This window comes from Podospora anserina, chromosome 2 (genome assembly GCF_000226545.1).
Source record: "Podospora anserina S mat+ genomic DNA chromosome 2, supercontig 1".
NCBI lineage: Eukaryota > Fungi > Ascomycota > Sordariomycetes > Sordariales > Podosporaceae > Podospora > Podospora anserina.
Genome location: NW_001914830.1, coordinates 10,585 through 24,370, shown reverse-complemented (window position 1 = coordinate 24,370; position 13,786 = coordinate 10,585). Strand labels below are relative to the sequence as shown.

General features: G+C 52.2%; 7 protein-coding genes across 7 annotated transcripts, besides 1 other annotated feature; 2 read left to right on the top strand and 5 right to left on the bottom strand.

Annotated features, from left to right (window-relative positions):
• Positions 1–399: 399 nt before the first annotated feature.
• Positions 400–1,975, bottom strand: PODANS_0_590 (uncharacterized protein; the record flags this gene model as incomplete). Its single annotated transcript, XM_001903067.1, has 3 exons — positions 400–731; positions 784–1,125; positions 1,177–1,975. 3 exons carry the CDS (start codon positions 1,973–1,975, stop codon positions 400–402), a joined length of 1,473 nt encoding a protein of 490 aa, XP_001903102.1.
• Positions 1,976–2,675: 700 nt separating this feature from the next.
• On the bottom strand, positions 2,676–4,436 carry PODANS_0_580 (uncharacterized protein; the record flags this gene model as incomplete). Its single annotated transcript, XM_001903066.1, has 1 exon — positions 2,676–4,436. One exon carries the CDS (start codon positions 4,434–4,436, stop codon positions 2,676–2,678), a length of 1,761 nt encoding a protein of 586 aa, XP_001903101.1.
• Positions 4,437–5,438: 1,002 nt separating this feature from the next.
• Positions 5,439–7,460, bottom strand: PODANS_0_570 (uncharacterized protein; the record flags this gene model as incomplete). The annotated part of the gene is made up of 2 exons (XM_001903065.1): positions 5,439–6,240; positions 6,295–7,460. The coding sequence occupies 2 exons, from the start codon at positions 7,458–7,460 to the stop codon at positions 5,439–5,441; spliced, it is 1,968 nt and encodes a 655-aa protein (XP_001903100.1).
• Positions 7,461–7,845: 385 nt separating this feature from the next.
• PODANS_0_560 (uncharacterized protein) lies at positions 7,846–8,823 on the bottom strand (the record flags this gene model as incomplete). Its single annotated transcript, XM_001903064.1, has 1 exon — positions 7,846–8,823. The coding sequence occupies one exon, from the start codon at positions 8,821–8,823 to the stop codon at positions 7,846–7,848; it is 978 nt and encodes a 325-aa protein (XP_001903099.1).
• A 748-nt stretch (positions 8,824–9,571) lies between these two features.
• On the top strand, positions 9,572–10,067 carry PODANS_0_550 (uncharacterized protein; the record flags this gene model as incomplete). Its single annotated transcript, XM_001903063.1, has 2 exons — positions 9,572–9,630; positions 9,683–10,067. 2 exons carry the CDS (start codon positions 9,572–9,574, stop codon positions 10,065–10,067), a joined length of 444 nt encoding a protein of 147 aa, XP_001903098.1.
• A 1,890-nt stretch (positions 10,068–11,957) lies between these two features.
• PODANS_0_540 (uncharacterized protein) lies at positions 11,958–12,665 on the top strand (the record flags this gene model as incomplete). Its single annotated transcript, XM_001903062.1, has 1 exon — positions 11,958–12,665. One exon carries the CDS (start codon positions 11,958–11,960, stop codon positions 12,663–12,665), a length of 708 nt encoding a protein of 235 aa, XP_001903097.1.
• Positions 12,666–12,813: 148 nt separating this feature from the next.
• PODANS_0_530 (uncharacterized protein) lies at positions 12,814–13,062 on the bottom strand (the record flags this gene model as incomplete). Its single annotated transcript, XM_001903061.1, has 1 exon — positions 12,814–13,062. The coding sequence occupies one exon, from the start codon at positions 13,060–13,062 to the stop codon at positions 12,814–12,816; it is 249 nt and encodes an 82-aa protein (XP_001903096.1).
• A 682-nt stretch (positions 13,063–13,744) lies between these two features.
• Positions 13,745–13,780: a sequence feature (Short protein (PODANS_0_520, CAP60867.1) was converted to a misc_feature.).
• Positions 13,781–13,786: the final 6 nt, after the last annotated feature.

Genomic DNA, 13,786 nt, shown 5'->3' with positions numbered 1-13,786 from the left:
ACAGCTAGTACACACGTATCTACCTCGGGCTGTACATTCGTTCAGCTGTTGCCAAATGTTTGTCGGAGCAAAAATGTTGATGAATCGCGGAAACAGCATTTTCCACCACAGAACCGGAATCCACGGCGATGTTGGATTTGTAAACCAAAGCGGGCCTGTTCCAAAAGGTTGCGTAGATGGCAATATGGACGGAATCGCATCAGTTTGCGTGTGGGTGACAGGAGATGGCGTGCTTGGCCTGGCATTGGACCGCGCCGCGTCACACCATTCATGTCCAACCCAATCCTCACCCCAGTCTCGAAAACCGGTAATTTCATGCTTGTGATATATACCCTGGACGCATTTATGAAAAATGTGCTTCCCGTTCCCATTTGTACCCCTGCCTATTCACGCTGGTATTTATAAATACTTCGCCTGTTTCACTGTCGGGTCGTTCCTCCCGTCGTGCTCTCCCATGGCAAACTCGTTTGAGCTGCTGCTACTCTCTTCCCCCCCACCGCCGTGGTGGTCGCTATCATACCGACCATCGTCATCGTCACTGTCAGCCTGACTTTCGCTCTGTTGACTCGCCTCTTCCTCACTCGCTTCACCCGCCATGTCGGTAGCAGACTCATCTCCGTTCTCACTGCCGCTGTGGCCGTAATCAGAGTCAGAGTCGTCACCCGCGAGTGCTAATTCTTCTGCTAGCGATAACCGACGTTTGATGGCTGGTCTAACAAAGTCTTGATCATCTATGGGATATTGGTCAGTTCAAGTCCATTGCGAGGTACTTGGCAAACATACTCTCTTGCTTGATGCCCTGTATCGTGTTTCTCCTCGTCATTCCTTGTCTTGAACCAATCTCTCCCTCCGAGTCCGAGGTTGGCATCCTCGCTGGGACTGTTGTGTTGCCCCTCGACATGCCAGCCCGAAGAGGGCTCGAGGCATTGTAGGGTGGCGTGGGCATGTTTGCTGGGAAAGAAACATGTATAGATGGCTGCTGTCTTTGATGACCCGACCTCGACGGATCGTTGTTAGTAACTGGCCTTGATGACGACCGCTCAGACTCCAGCTGCTCAAGTTCGAGCGCACGTAGCAAGAGGTTATTGTAGCCAGAGTAGAAGGTCTTTTGTATAAGATCGAAGCCTGTCGGGGTTAGCGGTTCTACCTTGAATCAGAAAAGGGGGGGCGACTGACTGCCTCCATGCAATTGATTAATTTCTTTGACTAGCTGGAGTTGACCTTCGGCAAATTCCAAAGAGTCAACTGCTACCCTGATGGCAGCCTGGACTCTCAACTCGGACTTTAGAGCATTCTGAAGGCCGGATGTTTCTTGCCTGTAAGATGCTGGAGGTGTTGGTGGTTGGCGTTTTTGTTCATGTTGTCGATGTGGGGTAGAGATATCTTCATGTAGCCTCGGAAACTCTTCTGTGTCTTTTCGATGATGGCGTGACCTTGTCTGGTTGGCAGCCGGTCTCGCAAATCGTAACGGACTGGAGACAACACGTGTATGGATCACACCTTCGCTTGGCCGAGGTGTCTTTGGAGTCTCAGGCGGCGTCCTTTTCATCAATATCGGTGTAAGTGGACGGGGAGTGAGTTTGGGCAAGCTGGCTGCGGATCGCAGCGCTGATTCAGACCGGCTATGCTTCAGTCGTCCACCTCGTAAAGATACTTGTCTTGTCGGTGTCTGGCCTTCAAAAGCAGACAGGGTAGTTTGAAGAGAGGCCAGGAGCTGCCCCAGGGTTGGGCAGAGTATCTCCCCGAGGCGCTCGCCGGCTTTATCTTCGGGCAGCAATTCGAGGAGGATGTGGAGGGCCTGAGACAGACTGGATCCCAAGTTGAGGACAGCACCGACCAGCACGTCCTTGTCCGAGTCTCCGATTGGTTGGGGGAGCAACTTAAGCCTCTGGATTGCTAGAATGGGGCTTTCGGCAAAGGTATCGCGCCTGACAGAACGGAACAGCCATGCCCCCAGGTCAGGGAAAAGCTCCATCTCGAAGATACTCCCGCCGTCTAGTAATCGAGGGCGTACAGGCTGTGCCAAGTCAGGGACTGTGGGAATCACAGGAAGCAAGAACAAAGGGGGGTCCCTAGCCGCGAGGTACCGCACACCTAGGGTTTGACAACGTCAAAAGAGGAGTCAAAATTGAGGTTGACAGGGAAGAGCGGTGTGCCGCATCGATCCACATGCCACCGAATCTCGGCCCGCTGACTGGGTCACTGTGTGGGGTGATTGAGACACGCTAACTCGAAACTGGAAAGGTCCCCCTGAAAGCAGCATCGTCGGGCTCATCGTGGTGTTGGCTCAAGAAGGTCTGTTTTGGTCAAAACTGACCCAACAGAAAGTCGCACAAAAGATGCAATTTTCTGACGTGTTGGTCTGTGACACTTGGTAAGTAGAAGAGATGATCTCTGTCTGTTGATTGGTCTGAGCCAGAGACAGGGGTTGTGTTCAGAGCTGATATTAGGGTTAGGGGTGGTCATGACACTGACACTGGCATGCGGAGGACAAGAAGAGTGAGGTCATGAATACAAAACAAAAGCTACTTTTCTTTCCCCTGGTATCATAAACTCCAAAACAGCCTGATTTCCCTGCTAATACAGGGTTTGTCGTATCTCCCACTCAACTTCAACTCCAAAGTCTGCTCCTATCCGACCATCCCTTCCCTCTTCTCTAGGCATGGATCCAACAATCAGTGAGCAAACCGGAAATCCAGTCTTTTCAGGCCCTCGTCCTTGCTGTTGAGAGTATAATCCTCCTGTTGCTCCGGTGTGAGCTCATTCCATTTGGCGTCCCTCAGCTTGTTCCTCCAGATGTAAAAGGCTTTGACAAAGTAAAACTGCACAATGTTGTAACAGACAATACCAAGCAGAATCCGGTTTCCACGAACGTAAAACGGCCTATCCTCGTCACGGTAAATGTTGCTGGCGAGGATGTTGCCGCTCTGGACAAACATATTGTAAAGGGCAGCCGACACGGCTCTTGTCCGGACCGCGTTGCTGTTGCGTGCGTTCCAGCCGACCAGAATGGCGTGGCAGTAAGGGTAGGACAAAAGACCAGTCATGATTCCATAGCGAGCCCATGGAGAAGCATTCGGATATGCGACCAAGGCCACGAAGAAGGGAAACATCCAAATGTTGCTGATGGAGGAGACGATTGACCTCTCTTTGAATCGCTTGGACACCCAAGTGATGATGAGCAAGTTGACGGCAAACATGAACTGAGCTGGAATGGCCATCAAGTTGGCTTCAAAGACGCCAAAGCCCATTTGTCGCAAAATGAAGGACATGTAGGTGTTGAGGGGCGAGGGGGGGATGTAGGTGGTCAAACCAATGAGATACAGCGGCCACATCTCCCAGTCCTTGATGGTCTTCCAGAGGAGGACAAGACCAACACCCTGGCGATTGTTCATGTCGCCCTTGGAGGGGTCATCGCGGAGCAGCCGATTCACAATGATGAATTCCTCGCGGTCTGAAAACCAGCCGTCTTTGCCCCGGAACCAGTTACGGGTTTGACAGGGTCCGGGGGGCATGAGAACCCACGAAAAGGTGCCGATAAGGAGTGTCACGATGCCTTCGAGCAGAAAGAGCCACTGCCAACCACTCCAGCCACCAATTCCTCGCATCTTGAGGATGCCAGCAGCGAGAAGAGAACCGACAATGTTCACCGTGCTGAGGGCCGTCCAGAACCAGGCGAGACGGGTGGGCAGTTCGTTGGACTTGAAGAAGTAGGTGAGCCACAGCACGATGTCGGGGATGAACCCGCCCATCAGGAAGCCCAATAACACCTTAATGACATAAAATCCAGCTTTGGTCTTGAGGAACGCCTGCGAGCCAGCCACAATGGACCAGCTGCAGATGAGGAAGGGAATCCAACGGTCAGCACCAACCCTCTTGCTGATGAGCCCAGATGGAAGTTCTGCCACCAAGAAAGACGCCAAGAACAAGGTCTGGCCGTAATTGAAGTCGTTCGTGTCCATGCCAATCTCTTCCAGCATCCTATCCGTAATGGCGCGGTTGATGTTTCGACGATGCAAATCGAGACCACAAAACATGATCCATGCCCTGTAGACCGAATTCATTAGTAAGAGAATTCCATTTGGGAAAGAGTGTGTGGTAGGTACGTACCAAAGCATGATCCTACGGTCAATCTTCTTGACCAGCTTCCGCTCCTCCTCGGCCGACCAGGTAAAGCTGGGGTCGAAGCGATGTCTGTTCTCGTAATTTACATTTTCGTATGTGGTGCGCCAGTGATCTGCCACAGCCGGATCAGAAAAGATGTGATCGTTGGTTGAGCCATAACCATCAGCATCAACGAGTGACTCTTGGGAGACTGAACCAGAGTCTGAGCTGCTGAGGCCAGTATCCGTCTTCTTCTTCTCGTCAGCAAAGATCTTTGGCGACGGAGAGGCCACCTCCTTTGTGTCCTTGGAGTCGTGGTTGGTGGGAGTCATGTTGACGGCAGCGTTCCGGCAGGCCGGAAACCAAGATGGAAGATGTGCTGGGTAGGACCTCGTGCTGTAGGTACCGCCTGAGACACAGTTTGCATCTCCGCGGATGTAACATGTGGGAGAGGTTTATATAGAGCCAGGGCGATCCTCAACCACAACGTCAGCGTTCCCGGCCTCTTACTCGCCAGGGTTGCAGTTTGTAGCAATGTTGTCAACACCAGGAAGTCTTGCGCCATGGTCAGGATTGACAGTCTTTCCACCTTGGAGCTGTTATCAATGGCGCAATCTTGCACGTGTATGGCATTGTGTGATATGCGCAGGTTGCATTGCACCTCGGGAGAGTCGAAGGCCACCAGAGCAGCCACTGGGATGTTGTCTGTTCTGTGGGATGGATTGCCACTGGGATCTTGCCCCAGATCCGGGATATAGGTCCCGACAGACGTCCACCCGCGCTTCCAGCCCTTTTGATGCGGCAAAGTGCATATCTCCGATGTCGTTTGTGATGTCCCTGTTGTTCAACGACCAGTCTAGACCTCTACAGCAGACAGAACCACTAGGGCCAAAGTAGTAAGCACGTCGTTGGCAAAACACCAGCTACTCAAACTATCATTTCTACACAGCATGGTTGCCAGAGGCCAAGATAATGGCGTGCTTCTTTCAACGACAACAACAGCGGCATAAAGGGGAAGGGTTGGGGTTGTCTATGGGAATTTTCGAGTCGCGTCAAAGACAGGAAAGTGACACCATTCTGGCCCCGGCTTAAATCCGCTCTCAACCGGTCATGTTTGGTGGGGGCATGGTCAGCGTGGGGGATGATATTCACAACTGCATAACCGACCATCACGTCATCTGCGATGCCGCAAAATGGGAACTCAAGGGCAGCAGCACATTTCAGAGCCAAGGACACACGAATCGTGCTGGCCATCCAATGTTGCAACTCATCGAGTCAGTCGTCTTGGTTCAAGCATGCCATTCGTTTGTAGGGCCCGTGCACACATCGACCCCCTACCGTCTCTCACTACCCGCTGGCGTGCTCAGGTCCCTCAGGGGTTCCTCATCATACTCGTTCGTTACCCCTTTGCTACCAGCCCCCGTCTCCCCATCGCCCGCAAATCTCTTCATGAACCAGGCTGGTTCAAAGCTCCCAATCATCAAATACACTGCCAAAACTACCAGCCCCAATACCTGGAACGCAACGAGAAGGCTCACACCAACAACTGCGCCTTGGGTTAGGACGGGCTTGTTCGTCATCACCTGGCCCAGATCGACAAACACTTTGCGCGCCAAGGTACTATCCTGGGTGGCGGCCTGCAAGACAGCTTCGTTTGCCAGAACCATGGCAGTCCACAAGGTCGTGTTGGGCCCTCGTTCAAACACTGAAAGGAAGTCGTTCATCATGTTTTCCAACTTGGTCGCGGCTTGTTGCTCTGTGATTCTGTCCTCTTGCATGCTCCGGGGAGTGAGAACAGATTGACATTCCTTGGACATGCGACGGTCAGAAATGACCAGCTCGGCTGGAGGAAAGGCAGAAAACCGTGCCAGAGGCATGTTGTTTTCCAAGCACACCATCTGAAGCGTCTCCAGGGCGTCAAGTCGCGGGAGCGATGCATTGTTGGACGCCGTGCTGTTGACAAAAGCCCGAGCCAGGGTGTGGAACCAAGTTTGGTTACCAAAAAGAGCCTGGGCGGAGATCATGAGCGGCCCTGGGGCAATGTTTGATGGCTCGGTCGGCCCGAGGGATAAGAATGGATCGGTGGTAAAGTTTTGAACAAAATCGGGGCTGCCAAGCGGCACGTCACGATTAGGACTGGTTGATGTAAGCATCAGTTTGCCGAAAGCCAGAGGGAGTAAGCAGACTTACCTCACGTCGACAAAGTGCCCTTCTAGGTCATCAAGCCCCAGATCACGGAATGTGTTTAGCAGTGGCCCAACTTTCTCTTCGTTGAGATAGTTGGGCAACTCAAAGTACCCCCTTGTCGTGGTTGCTGTGCAATGGTATGTTTTCTGATGCCTGATTTGCGAAGGATTTCGGACATCACCAGTCAAAACATTCCGGACCATCCGTATGAACAGATCTTCCTTGATCTCGCGTCTGTCTTGGCTCCTGTCCGGCCATGGCGAGCGTCCTGATGCCCCGGGTACGCAAACAGTCACCAAGGTGTTTGGTGATTCAAAGACTCTTGCAAATGGTCTTGGTCCAGAGCAAACCGGGGGAAACTGGGCAATCGCCTTGCAATCCGGAAGACTCTTCATCCGCAAAGCATGGCTTCGGTAGTAGCCCGTGTTCGGTCTGGGGACTAATGAAACAAACATGTGTTGGTGGGAAAGATCCATTATGTCAGGCTCATTGGCTGGACGAAACCCGCCGAGCGAGGGTGTTCTTGACACGTCTGATGCCTGGCCAGCTTCGGGCCATAATTGTGGGTGTCTATCAGACTCTTGGGAGTTGACCAGGCCGTGTTTGACTTTTTCCACCACCCCATTTTCGCTGACCATCTCTAGCATTTGAGGTGTAGCGTCAAGAGCCTTAAAACCTTGGCCGAGAAAGGAGGTTGGAACCTTGATGGTCTCATGGCTCACGACAAGAGTGCGAATGGGAGGTAGAATCAGAGCTGGACATGATGAGTTAGCAAGAGGATTAACGATCAGAATGAGTGACGCACTGATCATGATGAGGATGACTGCCAACCACGACAAGACGGCATTGTCCCACAAGTTATGCTTGGACTGCGACCCAACACTGGCAGCACGTTGGACGACGGCGTACACGACTGGTATGGCGAAGATGGAGGTGATGGTGTTCATGGTCTTGATCGCTTTGTCGTAGTCGGCCATGCGGTCCACATTGATGGGTTCAACCCCACGAGGTAGCTCTGTCCACGTCTTGGGATTTGATACCCAGACGGGGCCGGTGCTGAGGCCACATGTAAAGACCCATGGTATCAGCAGAAGCGCAATGTACAGGACGGTGACAAGAACCAGACCGACTGCCCCGATGATGTGGCTAATCTTTGAGGCTGTTAGCATGGTTGTTTGGGTTCGACAAGAGGCTCGACATTAACAAACCACACGATACTGGCGTATTTTGTAAGAATTTATATATACTTTTGTCCCGGCTTTATTGTTCACACTCAAAATGGAGGGCGCCTGGCCAAGACTGGTGATGTCGCCCAAGGGGAGCTTCCTGAAACCGCATCCAATCATTGTCTCGAGGCGATGAAACGGCCACTGTCGTTTGGCATGACCCGATCATAACATTAGAAATTACCAGCCATGCCATTCAGGAAGGTCTGCCCCTTAAATCTGGTATGCCAAGCCCCCTAGCTTCCGTCTTTTGGGTCTTGTTCTCCACAAGTTGGTGTCGACAACGTTTGGCATTAAAAAGCTCTGTGTATGTACATGAAAACCGCCCTCAAGCCGGCATTTCGTATTTTGGTTTCGCCGCCCACGCAGGATCTGATGACGAGAGCTCCGATGGTGAATTCGTGCTGCTCACTTCTACCGGCCACCGTTTGACTTGGGGTTGCCCGCGCGTGGGACACATACATGTGCACGCTCCGTTGTATTGGTGACCATTTACGTAGGTTGCGGGGCTTTGGCTCCATGGACTTGCTGCTCCCGCTTCGTGTTGCCATGAAAGGGCCTGGCCGCTGTGATGTTGGCAGTGACTGTGGTGAGAGCCATCATGCTGCGGTATTTGCTCTCCCGAGTCTGCCCCTCTGGACCTCCTCTTCCACCAAAAGAACAAGCCGGCGGCGATGGCAAGGACGCCGACAATGGCGCCGACAACGATGCCTGCTGATTGCCCACCACCTAGCCCGCCGCCATCCCCGCGGAATTTCTCGTCGGGCGGTTCTGGATTTGGGGTTGTTGTTGGTGTAGGTTCATGTTGCTCGCCGGGACTGACGTTACTGTCATCCAGGACATGGCTTTCCGTAGGAGCCGCGGTCGTCGGTGTTGGGGATGTGGTTGCGGATGTGGTTGGGGACTCTGGCGGGGTGCGGTCGGATTCAGACGTGTCGGGTCCGTGAACGATGCCTCCAGAAGGCCGTTCGACGCCGAGGAGATTGAAAGATGGGCTGTTGGCGCCAAATCCAGCTACTCTTCCTGGCCTAAGGTTGAACCAACATGGTGTGCCAGAGGTGAAGTTGAGCACAACAGCAACTGAAGCGTTGTATCCTGGCACCCGCTGGTCGTAAAAGTTGCGGCCGCCTCCATCGCACCAGCCGAATAGCGTTGGGGTTGGAAATGGGCTTTCATATGTGACGTTGATCGTGTCCATGTGTTGATACGTGTGGCCTTCGGTTGGGTAGATGAACCAGACATCATTGTGGCCATTCTGGCTGACCGCCTGAGCACTGAGAAGCGCGAGAGCGAGTAGCGTTCGCATTGTGGTCGCTGCAGGACCGCCGGATCAAGATCTGGAGAAGAAAAAGTAGGAGTAGGAAGAGGGAAGGATTGCTCGCGAGATGCAACTCCCGGTCCCATCGATTTGGCTGTGCAGGTCGGCTGGGGGCGCCAAGATGCGGCACAGGGCGCATGGCTCAGGAGATGCTGTTGTTGGGGGCGGTTATTTCGCTTGGCGCTTCCTTCCTTCGGCCGATCAATGCAAAGGCACCACTTCTCGGCAAGCGCAGTTGGAATGCAACAAACATCTCGATAGCTATCAATAGGATTCTGGGGCCGAAGCTGTTAAAAACACAACCGGAGCGTGGAATCAATGCTGTGAACGAAATTAGGTTACACAACGAGTCGGTGACCTTTTGTGCCGTTCTGTCAGTGTCAACATCTGAACTTGAACACCCGCTCCCTTCCTCCTCTTCAGCTTTACCACACCTTGCACATCGCCAGTACATGTGAAAATAATCTTTTGTTTGCTGGAGCTTTCAGATACAGTATGCGATTACCAGTCCCCGTATGATTAGCTTTTGTTTTGAGGATGAGTAAGTGGTGACGTCACAGACTATCGAGCGGATGCTTGTTGAACTCAAAGTTTCCCTCGCCGTACTTGCAATCACTTTACATCGTCACAATACTCGGCGACCACATCACCGACCATGGACCCCAAAGCTCTTAACCAAAGCCTATCTGCACCAACCTTGCGGCGGACCACAGACCCAATCCGTCCTCGGCCCATCATGCCCTGGCGTAGAGTGATAGTATATGGTCTGTCGGCCGGGTTCTTAGGAGTTGCTGCGTAAGTTCTCATTCAGGTCAATGCCGTTTACTTGCAACTCTAATAATTGCAGTATGACGGTTAGCGAAAAAGTCGAACAGTTTTTTACAGGCCGCCCCAACTCCTACGTGCCAGCCAAAACTCTCGCTAGGTTGCTTGGGGTCACTCCTCAAAGCGACCAGCAGCTGTGGGGTCTCAACATGGCAATGCATTATGGCCAAGGTGCAGCTGCTGCCGTGATCAGAGCAGTTGCAAGTTATTCTTTGGGCATGAGAGGGCCATTCACCGACTTTATGTTTATGGGTGTTAGGCTGTTGATTGACCAGACGCTGGAAAATTGGACGGGCGTTGGAGCTTTGCCTTGGACCTGGCCGGTAGACGAGCAAGTCGTGGATCTGCTGCACAAGGGCGTTTTTGCATTTGCCACAGGGTATTTGGTGGACTGGTGGATTCAGTAACCGTGAGTTGGATCTCGAGATGCAGATGAGCCAACCAGACAGATGATTTAGTGAGAAAAAAATAAAGATCCGCAAGCTTTTCCAAACACTGCTGTTGATTCAATGCAGGGGGGTGGCGTTCAGCAATAGTGACAACACCATGATTGACCCAAGGCGTCTTGCAATGATCTAACCGTGGCACAGCTGCCAACGCAATGCTCTTCATGCAACTAGGTAATGGATCAACACCACCTATGCGAGCCAACAAAGACGCAGAGGCGACTCAGTGAGATGAGTCCATCGCACAGCACCGAGATATAATTTCGAGGCATTTCCAAAGGTCTGAGACTTGACATTGTGGCTCCGGACACCATAACTTTTTGTCCTTAGGTTTGAACATGTCTGACCTCGGCCTTTGGTGGGCTCGCAGCTCAAAGACCCAGTCATTTCCCAGGCAACATTGCTGGTATGTCATCGAGTCCAATGATTATCTGTCAGACAATACCTTACTCGCACACATCTTTTACACCAGGGGCTTATGTGGTCGGGGACAGCATTCTCAATCATGATAGTAGCAACCCGGATTTATCTTCGTCTCAGACGATTCAAGAGGCTCAAGGCGGATGACTGCCTGGTCATTGCCTACTTATCCTCTGCCTTGCTTGCTCACTCTTATGGACCGTCTTGGCCCAGAACCTTTATCTCATGATTGAAAATGTCGATGACTTCGACCTATCTGTGGCCATGACTCTTATGGACAAGGCCACCGAAGGTCTTCGCGGAATCATAGCAAGCTACATGTGTACTTGGACATCGTTGTGGCTCATCAAGCTGGCCTTTATGGTCTTCTTTCACGGACTTGGGAAGCAGATTCGGCATCAGCAAATCCTGTGGTGGTGCGTGCTCGTCTACATTCTGGCGAGCTACGGTGTCACAATCGGCATGCTGGACTTTCAATGCTTCGCCGCCAGTTGATTTGACATCATCGGTTAGTGGAGGCTTCCCTCGCTTGATATTGATAGCTGACTGACTCTTACAGTAAAATGTCGAGCGACAGACATCAAGAATGTCGCAATCACTCGGAGCTACGTTCAGATGGCCATGGATATCTCGTCAGATGTCTTGGTTGTTGTGGTTTCCGGCAATATCGTCTGGCGCGCATCCATACCTTGGAAGAAGAAGCTCATGCTTAGCGGGATCTGTTGTCTCACTGTTGCCATGTTGGTGGCAACGATTATGTGAAACGCGTATGGCCATCAATCCACCTCCCGGGCCTAAGTTGGATGTTGTTGTGGACGATTGAGATGACATTGAGTGAGATTGATTCGTATTGACAAGGAGCAGGTCTAACATGTAGATTTCACAGCAATCACGGTCGCCCTGTGCCGGCTCTTTCCGAAGCCTTTACTCCCATACAAAGCGAACACTGCAAAAAGACAGCTACAAAATGCACAAGTCGTCTGCTTTCTCCAAGGAAAATAAGAGCTTTGGAGCAACCGAGACGATGCTCACTGCCGAGCTCTCTCTCTGGGAACGGAGCGACTTGGAAGACCAAGCTCGAGCGCAGAGCGAGGAGACGCTGTGGGACACCAACACAGCCGTCTATGCTCCACACACCTTTCGGCCTACTCATGCGCCGGCTGCCCCAAAAGAACCAAAAAGCAACAGGCCGCAGATACAGGTACACGAAGTATAGCATGGCTTGTGAGGAATCACAAAGAAATGGATAATGGTGTATTGTGTCCAATGATTGGTTCGGGGTGAGTGGAGAAAAGCCCCACCGATGATTAATTTATTCTGCCTTCTCCCACTTGCTTACTCACTCACCCGTGGTAAGATAAGACCTCCGCGCGCCATGTCATCAGTCTCGCAACTAGGTAGTTCAACATTCTCAGCTGGCGATCATATCTGATGGCAGACAAACCAATCCTCGTTCTGGGCTCGACCGGGCCCTCTGGTATCTGCCTTCTCCGCGAGCTTCTTCATCGCAAGAAGCGAGTTATCGCCTTTGTGCGCCCAACCTCCGCTTCCAAAATCCCAGCCGATCTCGTGTCTTCCAACCCCGACAATCTTCAGGTGGTGCATGGCCAGATCGACGATGACGCAACCCTCGGTGAAGCCGTTGCTCAGTGCAGCGCAATCATATCCCTCATGGGCCCAGTCCAGGAGTCCATGTCGTCTCGTACACCACTTCCATATCCGGCATTCTACGAAAACCACGTGCTGCCCGTGATGAAGAAGCACGGGATCAAGCGCATTGCTGCAATGGGCACGATCTCCATCTATACAGAGGACGACACTGCCGTCTTTTCGAGGTGGATTCTGCGAACAGGCGTGAGCTGGATGTTCCCAGCCGCATATAATGCCATGCTTGGGATTGCTAGTGTTTTCAAGGAGGAAGCAGACATCGACTGGACCATCTTTAGGTTGCCCATGCTCCTGGGAGGAAGCGATGAGACGGCTTGGAAGGCGGACCGTGAAAAGGGTGAGGCTCAAGCTGGCCCGGTGAGCAACGCCTGGACGGGAAAGTTGAACAGATCAATTCTGGCCAAGTGGCTCACCGACTGGGCTGAGAATGAGGGAAAATGGGTACGAGAACTGCCTGCTTTGAGTAGCTGATTGTTATGTTGAGTATTGAAGAATAAAAGATTGCTTGTAGATACATCCGGGTTCCCCATCCTCGACCCTCAACAGTAACGATTGGTCCGCAGCCAGTTGCACATGACGGTCCCAACACACGTGCAACACATGCAAGCCTAGCAATATGTCAGCACCTTGAGGTCAACACATCAAATCTTTGGGCCAAGTCTACCTTTCTCTTTCTTTCGGCATCATCCTTGCCTTCGATACATGACAATGTTCGCGCGCTGTTGAACCGGTACATGTTGTAGCACGCATTAGGGTTGATAACATCGGCGCATTCATCTGTCCTGGCGAGCTCTCGTGTGCACTCCTGCATCGACTGTCCTAGGGACGTGGAAGCCCACAGGGCGAGGAGGCCGAGGGACAGCTGCATCGTGTGTTTGGTGAAGGGCAGAGTGAGTAGGGACCGATGTGGTGATGTGGAATCGCACACAACCTCGCTTGAGACGCATGTTCAGATATACTTGCTGGATTCCACTCGCGCTGAGGGTGTGGCTTAATGACAAGGCGACCCCGTCGGCAATGGGTCCGGCGCATGGTTTGTGATTATACCCAGTCGGCAGTTTTCCTGTCGAATGGGAATACAGCCGCTCATATAGCACCTCTCTTGACTAGCCAACCAGGAGGCCGAGGAGTCGACGCCGGGTCAATCTACAAAGTGATTATTGGCAGGGAATAGTCACAGTAGGACTCGGGCTATGCGTCATGGGATCTGGACTGAACAGAAGCTGGGCTCAGTACTATTGCCACTTCTCCAACTCCCGGGGTTGAGATGCGCATGGCATATTAACCGTCATCAAAACCCACTATCGCTCGGTTCACGAACCGAAATATAGTGCTACTCTATTAAACAACACGTCTAGAAGGCCTAATTAAGAGCACCTATCTAATTCGTGGATAGACTGGTATTGTTAGATCGGCAGTCATTGTTCTAAGCAGGTTGAGCATTTCCACTGCCATATCTACTCCAGCCCTTTCACACTCTTTTCAGTCTGATCCTCCTGCTGGTTTTGGTCAAGAGATCTCCTGTGTGCCTATTCCCTACCATCCACGCCATGAAGTGGAAAGCCATTATCGCAGCATATGGGATGATGTAG